Source organism: Ipomoea triloba, chromosome 14, assembly GCF_003576645.1.
Source record: "Ipomoea triloba cultivar NCNSP0323 chromosome 14, ASM357664v1".
NCBI classification, from domain to species: Eukaryota; Viridiplantae; Streptophyta; class Magnoliopsida; order Solanales; family Convolvulaceae; genus Ipomoea; species Ipomoea triloba.
In genome coordinates this window covers 23,373,469-23,398,375 of record NC_044929.1, presented here as the reverse complement: position 1 = coordinate 23,398,375, position 24,907 = coordinate 23,373,469, and the positions used below count along the sequence as shown (strand labels likewise).

At 36.2% G+C, this 24,907-nt stretch overlaps 4 protein-coding genes across 5 annotated transcripts; 2 read left to right on the top strand and 2 right to left on the bottom strand.

Annotated features, from left to right (window-relative positions):
* Nucleotides 1-2,390: 2,390 nt before the first annotated feature.
* On the top strand, nt 2,391-8,413 carry LOC116004887 (kinesin-like protein KIN-14I). The gene is made up of 18 exons (XM_031245087.1): nt 2,391-2,508; nt 2,705-2,871; nt 2,962-3,105; nt 3,253-3,489; nt 3,580-3,648; nt 4,354-4,422; nt 4,668-4,748; nt 4,841-4,972; nt 5,100-5,181; nt 5,323-5,418; nt 5,507-5,680; nt 5,783-5,889; nt 5,986-6,164; nt 6,388-6,546; nt 6,642-6,895; nt 6,990-7,153; nt 7,242-7,424; nt 7,543-8,413. Exons 1-18 carry the CDS (start codon nt 2,391-2,393, stop codon nt 8,131-8,133), a joined length of 3,006 nt encoding a protein of 1,001 aa, XP_031100947.1. The 3' UTR covers nt 8,134-8,413.
* Nucleotides 8,414-8,688: 275 nt separating this feature from the next.
* Nucleotides 8,689-12,306, bottom strand: LOC116003717 (probable polygalacturonase). Its single transcript, XM_031243628.1, has 6 exons — nt 12,007-12,306; nt 10,828-11,145; nt 10,427-10,547; nt 10,170-10,344; nt 10,000-10,070; nt 8,689-9,747 (listed from the first exon to the last, which is right to left on the bottom strand). Exons 1-6 carry the CDS (start codon nt 12,040-12,042, stop codon nt 9,074-9,076), a joined length of 1,395 nt encoding a protein of 464 aa, XP_031099488.1. The 5' UTR covers nt 12,043-12,306; the 3' UTR covers nt 8,689-9,073.
* A 3,165-nt stretch (nt 12,307-15,471) lies between these two features.
* On the top strand, nt 15,472-20,720 carry LOC116005227 (fumarate hydratase 1, mitochondrial). 2 transcript variants are annotated; one of them, XM_031245493.1, is made up of 18 exons: nt 15,472-15,644; nt 15,722-15,884; nt 16,330-16,447; nt 16,722-16,871; nt 17,260-17,370; nt 17,478-17,561; nt 17,720-17,818; nt 17,923-17,973; nt 18,081-18,130; nt 18,540-18,621; nt 18,727-18,821; nt 18,900-18,966; nt 19,069-19,119; nt 19,267-19,362; nt 19,829-19,927; nt 20,065-20,094; nt 20,208-20,273; nt 20,373-20,720. In XM_031245493.1, the coding sequence occupies exons 2-18, from the start codon at nt 15,745-15,747 to the stop codon at nt 20,457-20,459; spliced, it is 1,476 nt and encodes a 491-aa protein (XP_031101353.1). In that variant the 5' UTR covers nt 15,472-15,644; nt 15,722-15,744; the 3' UTR covers nt 20,460-20,720. The 2 variants fall into 2 exon arrangements, with proteins under 2 accessions (XP_031101353.1, XP_031101354.1); XM_031245494.1 differs by having other exon boundaries at nt 15,473-15,622.
* Nucleotides 20,721-21,992: 1,272 nt separating this feature from the next.
* Nucleotides 21,993-23,118, bottom strand: LOC116004874 (ethylene-responsive transcription factor ERF071-like). Its single transcript, XM_031245067.1, has 2 exons — nt 22,875-23,118; nt 21,993-22,790 (listed from the first exon to the last, which is right to left on the bottom strand). The coding sequence occupies exons 1-2, from the start codon at nt 23,047-23,049 to the stop codon at nt 22,117-22,119; spliced, it is 849 nt and encodes a 282-aa protein (XP_031100927.1). The 5' UTR covers nt 23,050-23,118; the 3' UTR covers nt 21,993-22,116.
* Between the last annotated feature and the right edge of the window lie 1,789 nt (nt 23,119-24,907).

Sequence of the window (24,907 nt, the reverse complement as noted above, 5' to 3'; positions counted from 1 at the left end):
TTTTCTTAGTATATGAGTACTTTATAGTTTTATTGTCTGTATTCTTTATGACATTTTCAATTTTGGTATGCATCTACAAAATAGATAATTCACGACCTTCTTCATTAAAATTGTCATCTTCAATTGTGATACATTTTCCATAATTTACAATTTATATTGTTATATTTATAATAAAAATTTAATCAGTTCAGATTTCAAGCTGAATATGAATAAAATATTGACATCTGATGTCCGAATTGAATTTATATTCAAATATACCAAAATTTAAAATATCTAAACTTATAACTATTCGGTTTCACTTCAATTTTAAAAATTTAAATTTTCAAGTGTTAATTTGGATAATCTGAATTATGCCTACCCTACACAAAAATATTGTATACCTTACATAACAAGCACCAAGAAAATAATGCATAAATTCAAAGGCCGCTCCTCCAACAGAAATACGGAGTAATAAAATAAATAAATAATTCAAAGGCCGCTAGTGGACAGTCCAATCAATCACTAATCACACTCACCAAATCAACGGACCTTTTTCAAAATTTGAATTTTGTGGTGGGAGGTTTTTATTTTGAAAAAAGAAAAAGAAAAACAAAAGCAGCAACAAAACAAAATGGCACTCGCGACATATATAGTTATATAACTTGTATAAATATCAGTAAATCTCAATATTGCATTATGCATCTTTTAACAAATCCTACGAAGCATATAACCTAGCACTAATTTCATTCTAAAATAAAAAAGAACTAATTAATATAATAAGAAAAATCTAACATAGTTCTAACTATACTTAATTATAACTTACCGAAAATGAAAAACTTTAGGAAGTAAAAACTTTAATTTGATCTTAGTTATAATCCTAGTTGCCACTAATGGTCAAATTCAACATTCATCATGTCTTAACAACATTTGTATATTAGGAAAAGGATGTGGATCTATAATGAGGTATAATCATTCACAATTTCTATTTCAAAAATTAGGTAAGAAGTCAATAATTTGAGAAGTATAGATTCAAGCCATTTACAAATCATGACATTTTAGTATGTTGTCAATTTTATCATTAATTATTATTCAACTAACATCTAACATTACTGTTGCATTATCATTTCACTTACTAGATGCCTCAAACTATTAAGTTTAAAATAACACTAATTTTCAAGTGACCATAAAACTTACAATTATTATATAAAAGTGTACATTATGTAAATCAAGCTCTTATGTAATAATTTATAATAAGGTTGAGAAAATAGTTATGAGCAAATATGTAACAGAATCAGTATTACCAAAAAACGAAAGGGTCACACTTGTGTGAGACCGTCTCACGGATCCTTGTTCGTGAGACGAGTCGGGTCGGGTCAAATCACCATGCAAATGTCATACTTATATGTGTAAATATCATACTTATATGCTCAAATATAACACTAATCAAGAATACAATTGTTGTTACTTATAAGAGAAAAAATAATACATTTTTCATAATAAGTAATGTTGACAAGTGCCCCTTACTTATAAGAACAAATATAATACTTTTGAGGAAAAATATAATAATTTTAAATCGAAATGTAAAAGTATTGTATTTTCCCTTAAAAGTATTACATTTACCCTTATTAGTAACAAAAATTTTATTCCTGATTAGTATTACATTCGAGCATATAAGTATGACATTTGTATATATAAGTGTTACATTTGCATCTTGAACCGACCCGTCCCGTCCCGTCTCATGGTGAGACGGGCTGACACGAGTTTTTGCCAAAACGAAATTATATTTCTTTGGATGCTAATACTAGGTGGAAGAGTCATAATTGAAAGCCATTAATCATCCTTAAACTTATCCTTCTTTTAAGTTAAGCAGAACTTTTTTTTGAAAAGTTAGAAATAAATTAATATTATTCAAAAAAATAAAAAAGCGGGGAAAGGCCACCGACCACCGCAATGACGCCGCGTGAATGCGAAGCGCTGGCTAACGAATTGATATTTCAAAAGATAAAAACCCCGAGAGAACGGAGGCATACCGAGGCAGGAGGTTGGGAACGAGGCTCGGAAAGGATCGGGTGTGGCCAAACCGGGCAAACATACTACGGGGGAGTGATATTATTCAAAAGAAGCATGCTTTGTTGTATAAAGTAGCAGAGCGCTTTTGTATCCTGGAGAAGAGAGAGAGAAGAGAGAGAGAGAGAGGGGAATTGGAGCAGAAGTGTATTATCTACTGAAGTGGTGTTTAAGGAACCGTGATAAATACTTGCACCAAACTGTCTTATTCTTTCACTATCGGATCTTCGACTTTTGTTTTGGCTTCTTCATTCTCTGTGAGGGATTTTGAGAGTATTCATGCTGGGAACTTAGCTTCTATCGGCTTCTTAAACGTTGATTTTTTATTTAAATTTATTGTTTAAATGGCGGCCGATGGAGCATTCTCGTTCTCAGTAGCGTCCATGGTGGAGGATGTTCTTCAGCAGCATGGAAACCGATCACGTGCTCTCGATTTGGACGCTCGTCGTGCTGAGGAAGCTGGTAATATTTCTATCGCTTTGGAAAACAGTATTTCATTTTCTCATTTCCACCGATAATTATAAGCTTCTCGCTGTAATTTGTGTAAAAAAATTTTGAATCTTGATCTTAACGATCTCGGGAAGATGATTATATTATAGAAGTATAGGAAGCACGGATTTAGTGTAATTCAGTCAATCATGATCCTAATTGTATGCAGCAATGAGGAGGTATGAAGCAGCAGCATGGCTAAGAAAGATGGTGGGAGTGGTGGGGGCAAAAGATTTGCCAGCAGAGCCCTCTGAGGAAGAATTTAGGCTTGGCTTAAGGAATGGAATAATTCTCTGCAATGCACTCAATAAGATTCAACCTGGGGCCGTGGCCAAGGTAGATTCAATAATCAATTCTTTGTTAATAATCATCACTAGTCTTCCCCCCCAATTGAGGTTGAGTTGAACTTGATCTACCAAATTTTAGGTGGTTGAAAGGCCATGTGATGCTGCACTGATCCCCGATGGAGCGGCTTTGTCTGCCTATCAGTACTTTGAGAATGTGAGGAACTTTCTGGTAGCAGTGAATGAATTGGGAATTCCTAGCTTTGAGGCATCTGATATGGGGCAAGTAGGTGTACCTCCTGCAATCTGCAATATGAATGCAAAGTTGAAAAAGTTCCAGTTCTGTCTTATAGTGAAATTTCACTCTTGGGTTTGAAATTTCTGTTCAGTTTTTTAGCATTTATGAGAATGACTAAATTTGGTAATTTCTCAGGGAGGGGCGTCTTCTAGGATTGTCAATTGTGTTTTGGGTCTCAAATCCTATGGTGAATGGAAACAAACAGGTGGTACCGGTGTCTGGAAATTTGGTGGAAATGTAAAACCGACCACTTCTTCAAAACAAATTGTTCGAAAAAATTCTGAACCATTTATGAACTCTCTGTCACGGGCCATATCGATGAATGAGAAATCTTTAACTGCTGCAAGCAGTGAGGCTGAAAGCAATAGAATGGTAGGTAAGCTTTGGTTATTAGAATAAGATTAGGAATGCATTACCACACTAAACTTGTGATTATTTGTTAAAGCATTTCTTTTTATGCAGTCTAGCTCTTCTTTTAACATGCTTGTTCGTGGACTTCTTAAAGATAAGAAGCCTGATGAGGTTCCAAATGTAAGTCCCTAAATGCACACTGCTTTAGTTTATTGTTTGTTTGAAGGAAATATCTTCCTGAGCAGAGCTTCAAGTATTTGACACCCTAGAAGTTTCCAACACAGAGATTGTAAAGAGAACAATTTGTTGTCTGAACTAAGTGCTCAAAAGGGTTATTGCCGGCCTCACAACACCTTCCATTTGGATCTATTAGTAAATAGCTTAATTTTTTAATGAGTTCAATATTTTTAGTTGTGTTTGGTAGTATTTGCATTACCAGTCAAAAACAAGTAGGATATTAAGTTTTTTGTCCTTGTATTAAACTTATCTCAAAAAATAAAAATAGGAGATAATTGGTCGATTAAACCTGCATAGTCTGATCAATTTACTGTATGAATATTGCTATGTATGCCACGTTTCATGCCATTTTAAAGAAGCAACTTCATCTTGATTTTTTTTCTAAAAATGTCAACATCTACTGCCCAAGACACCCATTATGCTAATTGCTAAGTCTAGGAAAGAAAGAGTCTGCAGCCATCCTCTTTTTTAGAAGGTGTAAACAGGATTAGAACAAATACCTTGCATGTCGGTTTAGTAGAAAGAGTTGTTTAACATGAACTGTTGGGTTGAAAACATTAACCAATTTAGCAAACAGGTGAAACTTTCCTAATACCTGTATGGTGTAACCATTCACTCTGAGCTCAAACAACATTTTTTATGCTACAGCTTGTAGAGTCAATATTAAAGAAGCTTGTTGATGAGTTTGAGCATTGCATGGCAAGCCAAAGTGAAGCGGTAAGTTTTTTTTTTTTTTTTTTCAGCCTCTCTGTATCAGGGATGCTTGTTTATATCTCTCCTCTTGCACAAATATGTTGTACAACTTTTCCATCCTTGTATTACAACATGTTTGGAACCTTTTCGAATATATATGCCATGTACTCCATATTATTATTTTTAATTATTGTTATGCTATAATGGAGTCTGGGTAGCTGCTCAACCTCTTGAGTTGATAATCTGACATGTACTTGACATATGTCCAGCAAAACAGAGTAACTGTCAATGACTCAGCTGTTTCTCTTGGTAATAAGCCAACTTCCAGACATAACTTCAGGAGCACAAAGGTAACTACTTTATTTGCAAGCCTGAGTTTAAGATAATATTTGTTCTTTATTATGTGAAAGAATGTGTGATTTTATTCTACTTTTGAATTAAGGTGGAAGAAACTAATATGTCAATGGTGAAAAAGGAGGATTTCCATAAGAACAATCATATCCTCGAAGAAGAACTTAAAAAGAGGTTCACAAATCAGCAAAACATTGTTGATCAACAGCAAAGAGATATTAAGGTGAGACATAAAAACTGGTTCCAGGTGATTGCCCTCTTTATTGAACCCCACCCCAACACACACACACACCAAAGAAAAAAAAACTGCAAATTTGGTGAAATTACTATTGGTTGAACTTTACCTGCAGGATCTGAAACAAACTCTATGTACTACAAAAGCGGGCATACAGTTCATGCAGAACAAGTTTCATGAGGAAATCCAGAATATTGGTAGGTACTTAGGTAGTAAGTGTTTCATACCATGTAATTTGGATGCTATTTTGCATTTTAAACGCCTATTTTGGGTTTCTTCCTCTCTAGGATTCCTAGAGTTGAGTCAGTTTTCCATTTAATAACATCCCTGCTTTATAGGTCAACACATTCATGGGCTAGCGCATGCAGCTTCAGGCTATCATAGAGTTCTTGAAGAAAACCGCAAGCTTTACAACCAAGTCCAGGACCTTAAAGGTACTGTTCTTGTATTCACGAAACCCTTATCACCCATGTATTATTTTCCAGTATTGAAATGAAAAGTATACATTTTGTCTTCAACCAGGAAGCATTAGGGTTTATTGTAGAGTAAGACCTTTCTTGCATGGACAATCCAGTCATTTGAGTATCATAGATGGCATTGAAGAAGGTATGATTACAATTCGCACATCATCAAAGCATGGGAAAGGAAGTCGGTCCTTCAATTTCAACAAAGTATTTGGGTCATCTGCCACTCAAGGTTGGTTGGCATTTGTTAGGATGCTTTATGATTTTAATACTATATCTATCATTAGCCAGCTGTGCATCTTCTATCATATGTTTTCTTCTTTTTTTTTTTTAGGGGAGGTTTTTGCAGACACACAGCCACTAATCAGATCAGTCCTTGATGGATTCAATGTTTGTATTTTTGCTTATGGTCAAACAGGGTCAGGGAAAACTTATACCATGGTTAGATGTGGAAAACTTTTGCGAGTGTATTATTAGTATTATTTTTTTGTCTCTGTGCCAAGAAAAATTTTCAACTTATCATCTTTCTGTTTTCAGAGTGGACCTAAAGTTCTCACTGAGCAAACTCAGGGGGTAAATTACAGGGCCTTAGGTGATTTATTTCTACTGGCAGAGCACAGAAAGGATACCTTCCACTATGATGTGTCTGTTCAGATGATGGAAATATATAATGAACAAGTTCGAGACCTCCTTGTTTCTGACGGTCTAAACAAAAGATATCCTCCATGAAAGTTATGAAATTTGCATTTATTAGATTGCTGTATTTGAAGATGTCTTATTTCATAGTATGAATATTGTACTGAAGATGCTCCTATTGAGAGCCACCCTTATGCAAAAAACAGTAAATGGTATAATCACAGGCTTATGCCTTTAAGCCTTGAGGCATGCAGTTTGCTTAAACTATGTCTTTTCTATGTGATTCCTTAATCAATTTATTACACTAGAAATCCGCAGTTGCTCTCAAGGACTTGCTGTGCCAGATGCAAGTGTGGTCCGTGTAACTTCAACTTCAGATGTTATAGACCTGATGAACTTAGGGCAAAGGAATCGTGCAGTAGGGGCAACAGCCCTCAATGACCGCAGTAGCCGGTCTCATAGGTGATGAATGGAAGACTTTTTCTACCTCTTTCAGAGTTTGTTTTAAAAATCTTTTATTGGTAATGCTAATTTTTATCAGTTTTTGCATTGTGCAGTTGCTTAACCGTTCACGTACAAGGAAAGGACCTCACAACCGGAGTTATTCTCCGTGGTTGTATGCATTTGGTTGATCTTGCTGGAAGTGAGAGGGTAGATAAATCTGAAGTAACAGGAGATCGACTCAAGGAGGCACAACATATAAACAAATCTCTTTCAGCTCTTGGTGATGTGATCTCTGCCCTTGCCCAAAAGAATGCACATGTTCCTTACAGGAACAGCAAACTCACACAACTTCTCCAAGACTCCCTCGGTAATGATATATAGACGATAGCAAATGATTAAGCTTTTCTAATAGTTTTTCCTCTGCTTATTCTTTCACTTTGGTTTGTCTTATGCTATATTAGGAGGTCAGGCCAAAACATTGATGTTTGTCCACATAAGCCCCGAACCGGATGCCTTAGGTGAAACAATTAGTACATTAAAATTTGCAGAGCGAGTTGCAACAGTGGAACTTGGTGCTGCAAGGGTAAACAAGGATTCTGCAGATGTGAAAGAGCTTAAAGAACAGGTAATAGATTTTCTTCATTCTTCTTTATATGAGGTTCATAGTTTGCTATTTAATTTTGGCTTATGGAAAAATTGCATTGCTTTATCAGATAGCTTCTCTGAAGGCTGCCTTGGCAAAAAAAGAATTGGAACCACACTCCATACACCAAAAGACCCCTGATACTCCATGTAACAGGCAACTGCCATCTTTCCAATCTAATATCCAAGGCAAAGATATGCTGATGGGTTCAAAGAATCAGAGGAAACCAATGGAGGAAGTAGGAAACATAGAGGTAAAATACCAGCTATTAGCCTTCCACCAGTTGGACAAATGTGGATAGAACTGCAATATTTCTTGTTGAATATGATTGTTTCCATTCTCATCATCTTAATGACCTTTAATGGTTGCAGGCGAACAACTCTGCATTAAGGCAAAAGATACAAAGCTTTGATCTTGATGAAGTATATGGAAATTCTCCTCTCTGGCCACCAGTCAGCAGTCCTGGAGAAAACTATATTCTGGATGATAAGGATGTTTCCTCCGGTGAGTGGGTAGACAAGGTCATGGTCAACAAACAAGAACCTGTAGGTGGAGTTGAAAACCCCTTTGGCTGTTGGGAAGTCGAAAATAGCAACATGCCTGACATTCTCTACCAGAAATATCTTTCAGATTCGACCAAGCTGTTCCCCGCAACCAATCAGTTTGACATTACTGCAGCTGATGAATTGGATGAGCTTGATGCTGCAACAAGTGATTCATCTGATCCAGATTTACTTTGGCAACTCAATCACTCAAAACTTAGCAGTTTAACCAATGGTGTCGGGTCAAAGATCCCAAAACTAAACACAAAACCAGCAAAGAGTCCAGAACGTAGGACCCTGGCTCAAAAAACAGGCCCTTCACAATCAAGAAAGACAAATGGGACAGGCCATTATCCTCAGCGCAGCGGAAGACAGGCCATTCCAGTTGAAATAAAACGCAAAACGGGTAACAGAAAGTAGGAAAAGCCTTGTGATTGAGAGAAATGATATTTTCTAATTCTTTCTATTTGTTCCCATTCTTTTTTTGGGGGAGCTCTGAGTGACAGGGAAGTTTAATGTGTAAAGTTTAGTCATTTTTCCATTTTGGTTTGCATTTTTTATCCCTGGTTAATGCAGAAATAATCCCAGTTCTTGTAAGTTGTAACAGCTCTCTGGAGCTTCTATTGCTTGATTGAAGTTGTTGACATGTAATTAATTTTACACAATATAAACAGTTCCATATAGAGTGTTTATTTACAAAGATTTGCCTCACTAGCTTGTTATTATTCTGTGCATTGGGATTGCTAGTCTAACCACAGAAAGACAACTTTATGTAAAGTGCAGTGCTGGGAGTTGAGAATGATGGCAGAATTTAAGGAAAATGATGATAGCAATCATGGTAAATCTTTTTTTAAGGATATAAGCTTTAGTGTCTGAGATATTGAAGTGTGACAGGCTGTTTGAACATGAGTACTGATAAACAGCATCAGCAAAATGGACATGAAACAGTTAACTATTGACACCACAAATATCGCGTTGATAATTGAATGGCTAGAACTTTTTATTGCAAGAACAACTTTCAGCACAATCTAACACCAAACAATCATGAGCGATTTCCATGTCCACATTTACAAATGTAAGATGGGAGTAGAAAGTAAAAATGAAAAGCGAACAACCAAAGGAACAACGTATATGTGAATGTACTGCACTACCAAAACTTTTTTTCTTACACATGATGAAATAGGAACCAATGCTGTACAGAAGATAATAATAATGTAATGCCACTTTGAAGAATATACCTGCCCGAGCTCGATCTTGACTTGCAATTCTAGCTCGCATCTTATTGGAAGATTATACACCGGCAAAGAATAGGTCTCTCATTCAGAGATTCAATGCATTGAATAAGTTCTACGCAGAGGGATTATAAGATTGCAACTTGATTATAAGATTGTAGCAGGGAGAAACAAACTGAAGATATACTGGAAACCTGGTTCTGAAGCTCGGGGCATGGTTCGGGTGACACGTTTGAGGAAATACCAGAAACATCAGAGCATATCCACGGGGTTGAATGGTCGGGTGAGATGGAAAAGGAGATATCTGAAAGGCATATGGAAGTGAAGGGAGATTCAGGTAATCCCTTGAAATTTCCGGCTATGGAGATATTTGTGCCAATAATGTCCTTGAAGGTGATATTACCGACCACTGGAAGTGCATTAGGATCAAACTCGTCATCTGGATGTGTGTCACAGTAACTCGTAGCATTGATTCCCACTTGAACATTTTCCATCACTACCCCAGAGACTATAATGTCCTCAATATAACCACCCCGTCCTCTAGCTGTCTTCAGCTCGATTCCCACGGGGGAGTCATGCAAGTAAAGATTCTCCACAAGTACATTCGAGAGCCCACCGGACATCTCACTACCAAAGGCAATGCCAGCTCCATTGGTAGACCGCAAGTGCATCCCTCGAACGTGCACATTTGTGGTAGGTCTCCCATAGGCAATGCCGTACTCATCCCAACCACTCTTGAGCGCAATAGCATCATGGCCCATGCTGATGTTGCTATTCTCGATGCATACATGCTCGGAAGAATCTACAAGGACATCTACTTTATCAACAATAGGGAATGAATACTGAGGGTATAAAAACTAGTATTACTCATGTTGCTTTCATAATAGAAGTAATAGGAGTAGATGAATCAAATCAGGTTCTGAACATAAGTAAAACTCAAGTGAGGACAAAACACAAATCTTAAAACATACTAACAACAATTATCCTAGGCATTTAATAGGGGCCATGGGAAGAAAAGAAGAATATGATAATAGCCCAAAGCACTAAAACAAACCTGGAACAATGCCACTAGTGTACGGTGATGTGGACGGAGAATGAACAGTTATGTTCTGAACAACCACATTACTGCAAAATATTAAACAATTCAGAGATATCCACCAGATATCAATCATAGAGGGAGTCCATGAATTTTAACTAGAGGGACGCCAAGACTGAAAAAATTACCTGCAATATGCTGGGTGAATGCTCCAAGCAGGGGCATTCAAGATGGTCAAGTTTGAAATAACGACATCACTAGAACTAATAAATTCAATTAGATGAGGTCGACTGTAATTCAATGCATGGGCATCAAATTGTTCCCACCAGACAGAACCCTGGCCATCAATAGTTCCATTATTGCCTGCAAAACGTCTTGACATAAGCGTGGAGCAAGTAACTGTATAAATCTTAATGCAGAAGTACTTAAGGTGAACATTTCTTGCCTGTTATTGCAACATCAACTAAATTATTTCCTGTGATCAAGCTGCGATATCTTTGACCTGGCACATCAATACCTCGCCCATAAGATGGTAAGGGATCAACTACATCCCAATGAGTGTAATCCTACATAGAGACAGAACACGGAAAGTAAGATAAATTATCATAATCAGAAAATGGACTGCACTATTAGCAACTGTAACTTTATTTACAGCGGGACTGCCAGTCGATCAAAGCTACACTATAGGTAAATAAAACGATTCTTTTACTATTATTTTGGATTGACTAGACAGTGGAGTTTCATCTCAGATAATCATGCAATAGAAATAACATAAATTCCTATTTAACAGAAAGAAAACTTTGAATTTTGAGAGAGAGGAAGTTAAATTGAGATTTAATTACTGACCTCTGATCCTAGAATAATGGCATCTTTTTCCAGGAAGAGCGTAAGGTGACTGGTAAGGTTGATGCTACCAGTCAGCCACCTCCCAGCTGGAACATAGAGTTGTGCGCCCCCCTTGTCCGCAAATGACTTAAGATAAAATATTGCATTCTGAAATGCAACAGTATTCGATGTTTTCCCGTCCCCCACAGCACCAAAATCCAAAACCGATGCTCTGTGAGGTCTGGGTTTCACCGGTTTACTGAGAGTGCATTCTCCCTCAATTTGAGCTTCAGTATGCTCTACACTCTCATTCAAAACCAATAGCAAAAGGAGAACTACCTGAAAAGAAGGGCAGGCAAAGAACAACATTTAACTTTTGAAAGTAAACTACTTTTGAAATCTTTGATGAATATGGAAAAGGCTATCACTAGACCAACAAATTTCAAATTACCACTTCAGTAATAAACTCCCAAGCTAGAACCAACAAGAAAATATAACAATCATATAGTCAAAACAACTATGAATGCTATGTTATCATTAAATACATCAGCAAGAGAAGCTGCAGACACACCACATTATCAGAAATGGGAAACTACTAAGGTGGAGAGCAAAGCAAACAAGAGTTTATATCTAGACCCAGCACAAAGAAATTAAATCTTAAAAATGAACTGCAATGGCTATGAAATCATACAAGAGTATGAAAGGCACTGGAAAAAGAAGCCACTCGAATACCCAATGAGAATCAAATTGCTGCAGATTTAAAAGAAAAGATTCAAGTTGAAAAATACAGTGAATGCAGGAGGGGGTGCAAAGAAGAAACCACATCAAACTGGCAACCAGTCTCACCCAAGGAAGGCAAAACTGATCTAAAATCCCCATTTGGCCAAACTTTTGATTGGATTGGTGGAGAACACAAAAGACAGAATCTTTAATCTGTAAAAGCACAAACTACCCAGTCTAATATTCAATGCAGTGCAGAAGCTGAACACAACACAGAAAAAATGAATGAGAACAGATCAGCTGAATCCTCAAAAGAAAACTCAACAAAGCACCTCAATTTGGAGCCTTTCACACAAATAATCCTGTTTAAACAGTAGTAACGGCAAGCACTAAACTCACACTATCCAGACCACAGCTAAAAAACACCAAGAAACTACTGCAACTCAGTACTAAAAGAATCACAAAAGACAACATACTTACTAGCCCCTTCATGGGTTCCCTGTCTTTCTCCCGCATTCTGCTTGGAGTGAAACTGAAAAGGCAGGACCACAAGTCCACCCACCCTCTGAAAAGGCTTGAGCAGAGTGAAGAAGACGCAGAGAGAGTGTACGCAACCGTATGGCAGTGTAAATGTGGTGGAAGACGAGTAGATGATGAGTGGCAATTAAGGAGGAAAATCAAAGAAATTATATTAGGAAAATAAAACGGATGGTAAGCGAAAAGGACAGCGAAGAATGAGAAAGAGACAGCTCTTCATCTACACATAAAAATGAAATCTTTTTCGTATTTAAACCATTTCCTGCTTATATAAGCATGCCTCAATATATATAAATATACATACAAAACTGCTACCGTAATTATTAATTTAATATCACAATAATTAGCCATTAATCACTCTGTTAATGTCGCTAATTTGCAACGGCATTGCCGACACTCCATTAGCACCGGCAGTCCCCTCAACGTGAGAGAGCCGGAGACCGTGTAAGACTATGGTCATCATCTACCTAATTAAATTAAATTAAATTATAATAATAGCTTATTCAGAAGATTTTTATTACTATATAAAATTTTAAGGGTATTTTACATTTTTTAGAAAATAAATTGAGATATACTCGCGTCATGTATGTAGCATTTGATATTTACTAGTGTTAATTTACATAATTGAATTGATTTTTTTTAATATTACTGATTCTGTTATAATATAGTATTGGTTTATAACTATTGACCCAATCTATTAAAACACAAAAATCGATATTATTTTGACTGGAGCTCCAGCAATCGAACTATTTCATCTCACGAGACCACAACGTCATTTACCGTAATTGAATTGATTTGATTAGCGACAAATGGAACTAAAAATTGGGATGGTGAGTGTACGTGGGCGCGTGAGCAGGGGAGAGGGTGGCATGTGGTTTTAGGCTGGGGCTATGGCCCACAACCAATGATGCGTGGGAGATGCTAGCCTGGCATCACCCAACTGCCAGATCATATCATATGCCTGCACTTATTAAATTAATCTTTGACACTTGAAACAATTTTTTAAAACATTACAAAAATTTTTATTTTTATATATTCGTTTGGAAATTTCTTTAGTGTTAATTGATACCAATATATGTCAAGATTTTGTAGTTTAATGACACCTAGTTGTACTCCTATATGAAAAGTTGTGAGTTCGAGTCTCAATGAAAATGATATTGAGTCATTGCGTTTCATATATTTTGCACCAATGCAATATTTATGTTCTTAAAATTATATCCGTTATTTTTGTCAATTCTAATATTCGATATAATATTAATTTTTAGTAGCACACATATATAGCTGTATTGTGTTGTTAGTTGTGACAAGTGTAAGTGGTATGAATAAAAGAGAAATTATTATTATTATTTGAAAATAAATGATGTTAGATATGAGAAAGGGGCCCAGCAAAAATGAAGATTAGTAGACCAAATAGGCAACAAGCATGAGGAAACAGCACTTTATGAGTGTTATCTTTACTGGGTAAAATGTTGCATGGCTGTGGTCCTTGTTGTCTTCTCGCACTCGACTCTGTCTCTGTGTGCCGATTCCAACATTATTCTACTCTTCACACTGCCTTTACACTTAATCATTCTCCCACCCTCACTCTACTTTTCCCCCCTTTCCCTCATTAATTAATTGCCACCCCATACTATTCCCCTCATTAAATAACAAATTCTATTGTTTTTTTTTATACTATTAACTCTGTTACATTGTAATAAATGTTTATCTATACTTTCTTAACTTATTGAAGCACAAAGAGTTAATATTGCCTCCACTAAGACTCGATCTCATAACCTCCATATGGGAGAATCACTACATGTCATCTGAGTTATTATAATAATAAATCCCTCTCACTCCATACAGCCTTGTGATTGGCATTTATTCCTTCATAAAAAAACTATGACTTTTTCTGTATCTAAACACACAAACCACCACATGCTCCAGTCTCCAAAATCTTTCTTTTATTCCCATTTCATTCCTATATATCAACCTTACCGTTATTCTCTCCCGTCGCTATTTGCTAGCTTGGCTGATTTGTATGGATTCCGTGACTACTCCACCATTTGCGCCGATTATCAACTTTATTTTGTAATAATAACATGATTAATTGTATAGATTGTCAAGTATATTACGTGTTAGTCATCAACCAAACAAGGCCTATAACTCTATAAAACAAATATAATCGGATATAAGATTTCAGAATCTTAATAAAAATTTTAAAAATAAAAAAAGGAAGAGAAATTGATAATGTTGAAGTGAAAATAGATTTAAATGTTACAAGAGGATGATTGCAAATGGGGAGCTGATTTCCAATCATGAACAATTGTCAAAACTTAGCCACTTAGGATACTTTGTTGAAAATAACATTTTTGACCACTCTAAAATTTGAAAATCTGCTGTCGCTGCTGTTACCAATAACCCACCCATCAAAAGTGCGTGGCTACAAAACTTAGTAGGTTAAACATCGAATGTGTTTCTTTAATTTATAATCACATATAATTGTCAAATTAAACTTTTTGACTAGCATTTATTAGTAGTTGAAAATTCTGACAACTTTTGTTATCGGTGATCAAAAGTTATTGACCATCCGTTAAATTTGAATAGAAATACAAACTGTTGCTGTTGCTGACACTTGATTGAAATATTTTATTCGACCTTTTGAGTAAAGGGGACACCCTAACTAATTATCTATTTCTAATGGCTACACGAGCCCAAGGAACATCCATGAAATCATCGTTCAAAAGCCCAAAAAGTTCAATCTCCGATTGAGGCACTATCCTCATGCCACGACAATGCTCAAACACTTTCTTAGCTAATTGTCAATAACCCTGTTTTGTTTCCGATAGATGTGCGTCACCTGGACATGCCATTGATTCCAAATCCAACGCTTACACTCACTGATCACATTCATCACATTGCTTCTAAATACAAACAATCGTTGATACATGATTGGAATTTATGATCACTACTAATGATAATCTGAAAAAAATGTAAGAGTTTTGTCAAATTTTTTTTGAACGAACGGAAAAGGCAAAATTTTTCAACATTAGATAAGGAGAAAAAAGCTGTAAGTTAATATTAGGAGAAGAATTGATAGGCATATTTTACACTTTTATTTTATGTACATCTTTATAATATATTTGCATTAATTATTTACTATTATTTATTTTTAGAGTTATTTTCAAAAAAAAAAAAAACTAAATACGGAGTAAGTGTTTTATCGAGTTAATAATGAGTTTTGAGCCCAACAGGTGTTTAGCCCAATTATTTAATATTATTTTAAGCCTATGCCCATAACATCATGGCTAGGAACGAGGTGTGGGCTTAAAGCCCATTGGGTGTAGCTATCGTGTGTTGCGCAGGCCACCGGGAATCAATTTGGAATATCGAATAGTTATCCGTACTTAGCTGAGTGCTTTTTGCTCGCAGCATCATATCGATCGAGTTTCACAGTTCACATTTCAATTTTTCCAGTTTTTCTTTGCATACTAGTCCGTTTGACCCGCGCTCCTTTGATCAATCGTGCTTCTAGATTGGCTGCAGCGGCGCCGGCGGCTGTTATCGGCTTTTGGTTGTTGTACTGTGCTGATCCTCATTCAGTCAGTCTCATATCTTTTTTTGGTTCATTTGACGTTTGTTTTTGTCGATCGATCTTGCTGATACGTTTTTTGACCAGGACGGGAGTACAGGGGAACACAAATGGCTATGCTAATAGCTGCTCGTCGAGTAACAGGTGGATCGACGAGGTCCGTTTCTTCACAGACGTGCTGGAGATATTTCTCTACCTCCTTCCGAGAGGAGAGAGATACTTTCGGCCCCATTCAAGTCCCCTCCGACAAGTTTGTGCTTTTCTCCTTTCCTTGATGCTTTTAAGTTTGTTAGTTGTTACGGAGTATTATTATTATTATGTTTTCTGCGTTGCTTTTTGGTTGTGATTGTTAATTAGTCGTTTTAGTCTTTTGTTGAAAAAAATTAAATGTTTATTAGGGAGAGCTCTAATTTCTAATTTTACTATTTGAGTTCCCATGAAGTGGGAATGAAGCATAAACGACTGCTTTATAACTATGTTTTACTGCTTGTATGAACAATACTAGAGAAAAGCTCACCTTTTGATTTGCTTAATTAACTACCATGACATTTTCAGAAATAGTGATCCAACTTCGAAATTGTCAATATTTACTCAACTTTTGCTACAAACTCAATTTTTGAAGTTTTTAGGATTTTGGTTTTCTTTAGTTAAGTGCATGGTTTTAATTGCATTTTGTTATGGATATCACCATTCAGGTTATGGGGGGCACAAACTCAAAGATCATTGCAGAACTTTGAAATTGGCGGTGACAGGGAAAGAATGCCTGAACCTATTATACGCGCATTTGGTATTCTTAAGAAATGTGCAGCCAAGGTTGGTTATTATTGTTCTCTCCTCAAATCAATTTACTGCACCAACATGATCAGTGCATTTTTAAAAAAATATTTCTTTCACTTATATAAATATGCACCTTGTTTAAGTAAGATTTAAAATACCCACTTCTCCAAAGGAAAGGGATGAAAAACTGAAAAAGAGAATAGAAAAATATAAAAAAGCAAAGCTATATAAACTTATAAAATGGTAAACCTGGTAGTAAGTGATACAATTACAGCTGCCTTGAAATTAAACTGGTTCCTTTTCATTGCAGGTGAATATGGAGTATGGCCTTGAGCCATCCATAGGGAAGGCAGTAATGCAGGCTGCCCAAGAAGTTGCTGAAGGAAAACTAAATGACCATTTTCCTTTGGTGGTTTGGCAGACTGGTAGTGGCACACAAAGTAACATGAATGCCAATGAGGTACTCACTGGTTTGTGAAATTGCAGGTCCACATAATTGCTTCTTTTAACAGCATTTTCTCTTGTAAAATATCTTTATTGTGCACTGGCTTCTTGTTGGGTTCCATGGTTTACTTGAAGCGTATAGAGTGATTTGTCAAATCCTTTGATTTTCTATTTACTTTTTCAATATTCTCCAGGGTAGCAAATTTCTTTAAATTGCAAAAGAGCTGCATCATTTCTTTCTTTGTACAAGTATCTCATATTTCAAATATTATTATATTGTTATATAAATGTAACTGGGAATTCAGTTTACTGTCCTTTCTTGATATTCTATCTAAATTTACTTTTTGAATTAGACATTTGATGACAGAACTTTTCAATGTTTGATACATCTCTGATTTTTCCAGGTTATAGCAAACAGAGCAGCTGAAATTCTTGGTCATAAACGAGGTGAAAAAGCTGTACACCCAAATGACCATGTGAACAGATCACAATCTTCCAATGACACATTTCCTACTGTAAGCATCATGCTGCAAGACTATTATACTCGATTCAACCTGCTACATGGAATCTTCTGTTAAGATCATCATCAGTTATGACTAGCTTCTATGTGATTCACATGCAGGTGATGCATATCGCAGCTGCAATGGAGATTAATAAGAGATTGTTGCCAAACCTGAAACAACTGCATACTTCACTACATTCAAAGGTAGAATACTTGCTTTTATGATTGATGACTTCCTCGCGCGCTATCCAGAAATCTGCACTTGAATGTTCATGTTTGAATGTGCTTATTATGGCTATTATATTATATGGTTTTGATGGTAACAATTTGGCCTTTTTTCTTTCCTGGGTTTATTCAACTAGTCTGTTGAGTTCAAGGACATCATCAAAATTGGGCGTACTCACACTCAAGATGCAACACCTTTAACACTTGGACAAGAGTTTAGTGGATATGCCACTCAAGTAAGCTGTCTCTGCCTTGAACATTTTCAAATGTTAAAGTTATAATGTTTGGGTTCTGAAGAATTATTAACTGATTATTCTTGAAAACGTAATTGTGATGATAGGTGAAATATGGAATTGATAGAGTATCTGTCACCCTTCCACGCATGTATCAGGTTGTTATTGTATCTTTTGTATTCCCCACTTTTGGCCCATCTTACTTAAATGATTTATAGTTCCTTCTGATTTTAAGTTTTAACTGGTTGGAATATCATTTGAGCAGCTTGCACAAGGAGGTACTGCTGTTGGAACTGGATTGAACACAAAGAAAGGGTAAGTATAGCAATACTTAGCTTGAAGTTGGTTAATGGTTTCCATCTGCCTTATCTCATCTTCCATTTATATTTGATTAGTGCGTCTTCACTGTTTTAGTGTTTCACACAGAGGTGTTGGAAATTATATGCCATCTTTTCATTCATAGTGTATCTTCAATGTAGTCTTGCTATTATGGTTAGGAGTGGGTATTCTGTAGTATATGTGTGGTAGTGTCTGAAGTGCCAGAGATAATCTAGCAAGGTAGTTTGGCATGAATTGTTCTAAAGCTGTTGCATTCTGCAATACTTGTTCTTTCTCTTTCTTGTGGTTGAAGTCAAGGCCAAACTTACACTTTGGGTTGTAACACATATTATTTTATTTTATTCTTTTGTAATGTTAATTATATTGTCTTCTATGTCTTTTTCAGGTTTGATGTGAAAATTGCTGCAGCAGTGGCAGAAGAAACAAATTTGCCATTTGTTACAGCTGAAAACAAGTTTGAAGCATTGGTAATGACCATAAAGCTTTATATGTGCTTTTTTATACTGCTAACTTTCCAACACTTATTTGTGTTTCTGTAGTAAAATGTAATTAATTTATTCTGCCACTGACAGGCTGCACATGATGCATTTGTTGAAAGCAGCGGAGCCTTAAATACAATTGCTGCTTCTCTCATGAAGATTGCAAATGATATACGCTTCCTTGGAAGGTATATTCTTCATTCAGATTGTGAATTATTTGCATTGGATTGCATTTTATGGTGATTTCACTTTCTATGCCTTTGCAGTGGCCCACGTTGTGGTCTTGGTGAACTCATTCTTCCAGAAAATGAACCCGGAAGCAGTATCATGCCTGTAATAATTCTCCTTGAATATGATAATTGAAAATATCATTGTATAAGTAGAGTTTACTAATCCTTTTCTAGGACCTTACCTTAGTGGATGAATATATTTCAGGGGAAGGTGAACCCTACACAGTGTGAGGCTCTCACAATGGTCTGTGCTCAGGTAACTAATAGTTTCATTTTCTTGTTCAGACAGATTACTGTGGATATTTATTTGAATATGTACTATGTGCTTTTCAAGGGGGCATAGCATTCTTGAATTCTTTTTCTTGATATCTGTCATTTTATTGTTCAACTTTCCTTCTTTCAGGTTTTTGGAAATCATGTGGGCCTCACAGTGGGTGGATCTAATGGCCATTTTGAGCTGAATGTATTCAAGCCTATGATTGCCAATTCTCTCCTACATGTATGATCTATCTTACGCTATGCACCTCTTGGTACCTAAATATTTTTTTTTCATGCTTTGTTTCTTGTAGTAATAAATGCATAGCCAATGTCTGTGATACAGGGTAGGATCTGATATGTTGTTTGCCTTCTTGGCCTCTGTAGAGAATGGTCTTTGAAATATCAAGAAGAAATTTAGAGGATGGATCTAATTAACGATCTAAATTTAGGTACTTTCTTTTGGGATGGGGACAGTTCTTTAGCCATCTCCAATTAGAGCACGATAAGGCTTTGGTTATCCAACCAAGTTTGGGGAGTTTATTTAACAATTGTGTGCTAGTAAGAATTATTTAACTAGTTGGATATATATACTAAAAGTTATGCTGCTATCCATCTCTGTTACTGTGTTGGGCATTGGGAAAAATGTATTTGGTGTATGTTTTGCCTAATTATGTGTACTGAATATCACCATCATCCTCCATGATCAGTCCGTAAGATTGCTTGGAGATGCGTCAGCTTCTTTTGAAAAGAATTGCGTAAGGGGAATTCAGGCCAATAGGGAAAGGATTTCTAAACTACTACATGAGGTGAGTTTTGGTTGTGTTTGTGGACTTATAAAATGCTGAAATCCACAATTTGGCCATGTTTTGTGTTTCACTTTCTGTTGCATTTTCATCAAAAGCTTTTACTTAACTAATCATTATCTCGTGCTGAATTTTTGCAGTCACTCATGCTTGTCACATGTTTGAACCCGGTAATTATCTTCTTTAATTTCTCTTCACAAGGCCCCTTTCATCTCTAAAATTATTTCCTTTTCTTTCTTTATCCCCTTATCTCACGTTGAGTTGGTGGTATTGTTAATTCCAGAAAATTGGTTATGATAACGCTGCAGCAGTAGCCAAAAAGGCACACAAGGAAGGAACTAGTCTAAAGGTGAGGGGACTCCCTGTAGTTATTTCACTCTTTATTTTCTTCCTAGCTTCAATATTTGTACTTGCAATGAAAAATAATGTTTCCTTTATTAAACTGCAGGAAGCTGCTTTAAATTTAAAAGTGCTCAACGCCGAAGAGTTTGATCAACTCGTGGTTCCCGAAAAAATGATTGGACCGACTGACTAATCTCTCCTCCTTGTTATGCATGAGCATGAGCGGAGTGTGTCCATTTTTAGCTATGCATTCTTTTCTTCCATTGATCAATCTGAATTATATAGGAAAATAATGGTGAGAGGACAATTTACCTCTTGGTTTCTGTAACGTAGAAATATCTGAGGAAATAAAATTAATTCCCATTTTGGAGGTGTTGAGGCTTTGGAGAAATTTGCAGTTCGACATTTTACTATGGAGGAATGAGATTTTTCATTTATGTTGCGTTTGATTTGATTCCCGATTCTTGTGTCGTTTGATGTTTGATAGATACTCTGTCGTGTTTGTTTTACTCTACGCTCTTGGACGAAATTAGCCTCTCATACACAATGCAACTAGAATGTACGTATAAATATTTGTGTACACACATTACACCAACAGTTTTAAAAAGAAATAGAGAAATTGAATATAATTCGGTGGGGATTCAAATAATTGGAACAAGTCTAAGTATTCAATTATAAACAAATTAAATTGCTCAAAATTGATTGTCGTATGTGTACATGTAAACTCATTAATAGTTTTCTTCATGCATTATTTTTATTATAATTAAAAATAAAAATAAAAAATGATATTGGGGCATTCCATAGGTTGATGATGTTTTTATTTGATATTTCAATTTCAACTACTTTTCTATTTTATAAAACTCAAAGCTTATTGGTAGAGTAGCTTAAGTGGCGCACCCAATCTTTGGTAGGCTGAAACTAGCCTGGAGAAGAGAAGAGAAGTGCAGTATTGTAAAGCAGGATTAGAAGTGGCAAGTGGTGATCGACCCTCTAAGAAGAAGACTGCTAATAGCACATTGTGTGATGGTGAGCAACCTATTAATCTTTTTGATTTGAGATAGTTATACACAATTACCTCATTGTAATTTTTTGTCAGTTGAGTGCACATCGATAGTGGGTTTCCTTCGTCACAAAAAAAAATAAAAAATGAGGAGGTGGTTTACTTAGTACACACCCTATTCTTAGTCCCCAACTCCTCAAGTAGTAGGAAAGATTAATTTGACGGTAGAAGTGAATTGACCAAACTTTATTTAAGTTAAACTTTTATTGCATAATCTATATAATTTTGGCACATGCGTCCTTATTAAGTTATACTAACCAAACTTTATGTTTATTTTATAGTAATTATCTTGTACGAGTATTAAATTTCATCGATGTAAACATCGGATCAAAATTAAGGATATATATATATATTGTGTGCTTGCAAGTTGCAACGTTGGATGTGAAGAATTTGGTACGAGCAAAGTATTTCAGTAATCGTACACTCATCAAAGTGGAACAAAAGCTCAAAGCTGTGTGCACCGCTGGGTTTTAGGCGGTGGAAATGCATCCAAACCACCAGCGCCCATTGCCTCTTTCATACCGACATCCCACAAACAGACAACTCCTAGATTTTATTCTCACTTTCCCTTGTTTTTTTTTTTTTTCTTTTCATGCATTAATAATGCCAGAAAGGTAATACAGTTATGGTTACCGCCTCACCGGCGTGTTTGGTTGGCATCCAAAGTTGATACGGAATTGAAGTAATAATTCATTTCATTGAACAACGTAACAATGTTTCTTACACATTACTACAGTACGGCTAAAGAAAATGAACAGTAAACGTGAAAGGAAAAACGACGAAAGCTATATTAATTGGAGTTAACGACACTGCTTGGGCTGACATCATCGAAGCTCCAGAGATCTATAGAACCACCGCCAACCACCGTGTCTGGAACCGGGTTAACTTGCGCCGCCGCAGTTGACTGGCCGTCCAGATAAGGTATCTCGTAGAATTTCATATACGACTCGTACACCATTAGCTCCTCCGAGAGCTTACGCACTTGATTCTCCGCCTCCTTTATCTCTGCACCGTCATTCATTATCTTCATTTCCTCCCCGCCCGCCCTCTTCTCTTTCAATAAACCCTCGTTACCATTCTCTTCGCTCTGCGTAGCAAATCCTATTAGAGTCCCGGCGTTGATCATTGAATTGGATCGAGGATAATAGGGCTCCACATTCAGATCAGCTTTTCCGATGGACTTATCAGGAGGATTCCGGCGGAATTCCGGCTGCGCCGGCGGATTAAAGTTACTGTCATCGTTAGGGAAGTTAACCTTAGCTTTTTTACCTCTGATTTTCCTAGCTTCCCTGTCGTAAGCTCTGGCTGCTTCTTCCGCCGTGTTGAACGTACCAAGCCAAACCCTAACGCCTTTTCTCGGGTCGCGGATCTCGGCGGCCCATTTGCCCCAGGGGCGCTGCCTGATTCCCCTGTACATGTTTTTCCTCTGCCTCTTCTTCTTCGCCTTCTCAGGACTCCCATCACCTGTTTGACAAAATTCCTACTATTAACACGTACAGAAATTCCCGTAAAAAAGGTATACACTAAACGGGGCTAGCTAGTAATTACCTGTGCATGGCTGGGACCGTTTAGGGGTGGCGGCTGATTCAGGTTGGCCGGAGAAACTCGATTTGACAGTCGTCTGAGAAGTGGGGCAAAACTCAGGCCAGATGTCGCCGGAGGAGACACTGCGGCCATCATCCCTAGGGAATTTACGATCGAAGAGAAATGCACCGCCACACATTTTTACGCTAAAACGGGATGAAAATGAATAATAACGTGACACCTTAGCTTGAAAGAGGATGTAAAATAGATTTGGAAGGAGAAGGAAGAGACTACTGAGGTATTTATAGAAACATATAGGGTGTAACTGTTACGAAAAGTCGAAAACTACCATTAGACTTTTAAACTTTTAAACAATACAATTAAATACTTTAACTTATTAAAATCAGCCAAATAAGTTCAAATTTAGTACTAACCAACAAATTATCGACAACCACCACTAGCAGACTACAGTCGTTAATAACAACTAGAAAAAAATTGACAACCAACGAACAATCATCTTCTCTAAGCGAAGGTGACCACTATGGTTACCTTCCCCAATGAGATACGAGAGGTGACCAGCGTGGTCGGTCACTTTCTTCAAAGGTAACCGACAATCATCGCCGGAGTGTCATTGAAGCTACTAGAGTATCGTTAAAACTACATTAACATATTATTGCATGTTATTAATCGAATTTGGGACCTTAATGCACAAAAATATCATGTTCATGCGTCTAATTACAATCTTCGAAATTTTAGGGACTTAATTACACTTTTGTGCAAAATTGGAAGGCAATCATTTCCGCTATGGTACCGATTTTATAGTTAATTGTTGAAAAAAATTCAATGGTGGAATATAGCAGTGTGTGGGGTTGGCCCAATTGGGCTAAACCCACACAAACATCTACAAGAGAAGTATTTCAAATGTTAGGCCCATACTTAAGACTGGTTAGCAATTTAGCATTCTTGTAAAAAGCCTAATTGAGATTAAACAAGCATTAGATTCCTCCAAAATTATGTACTACTTGCCCAACATGGGCAAAATATTTGACAAGTAATGATTTCTTCATAGATTAGCATATATAAGTCAACTCTATGTACCTTCATTTATTGAGAGGGAGATTCAATTTTGATATCTTTGAAGGGATTGCTATTATTATTATTATTTTTTTTTATCTTAAGTAGAGCAAATGATGATCTTCATTCAAATATACACCTTAGGAGACTGATAATATTCGTTGGTTGTACATTACCATTTGTTGCTCTTTTCCCTTTGAGGTGGCCAACTAATAACAAATGTTTGAGGCTGCACTAATCTTTTTGACTGTATTGACTACTAATTGGTGGAAACTAGATAATTATATGTTTTTTTTTTAAATTATTTGTTTCATAAAAAGACCAATAAAGACAATCATATCTTCCACCCAACTTCCACTATCAAAATACTGTTTAAATTAAAATAGTAATACACTACACTCACATTTTGTATAAACATCTCCAGACAATCAATCAATTAACATATTAAAGTAACTAACTTGCTTATATTACCCATTAAGGTATGAACTTAATGAGATATCAAAAAAAGTAAATTACATACAATGAAATGAAAAATTGTAATTATAAACTAGCACATTATACACACAATTTAATGTACCTCCAATCCTAAGTAATCTCCTATTTATTATTTTTACTTCTCAAATATTTACTCAATCAAGACAAACAAATATTTAACCACGATTCTGTGATAAGAATAGCGTGTATAAATAAAGATAAGAAATTTTTATAAAATAACCAATATGTCCTTTAAGGGACTAACACAACCACTTTCCGTAAAATTAATTTTGTAAAATTTTAAGTAGTGGGTAGTAGTTACGAACAAATAGTGTATTGTAACAGAGACAATTATACTAAGAAAAAAAGAAAAAAAGAGTAGTGGGTAGGAATTGGCACGAGTTAGGCAACGTTTTCTTTGGCTTTAAGTAATTTAATATTTTGCTATAAATTTAGGTATTGCGCATTTGCGCCCATGCATTCCACGCGGAAAATAGTAATTTGTGTAG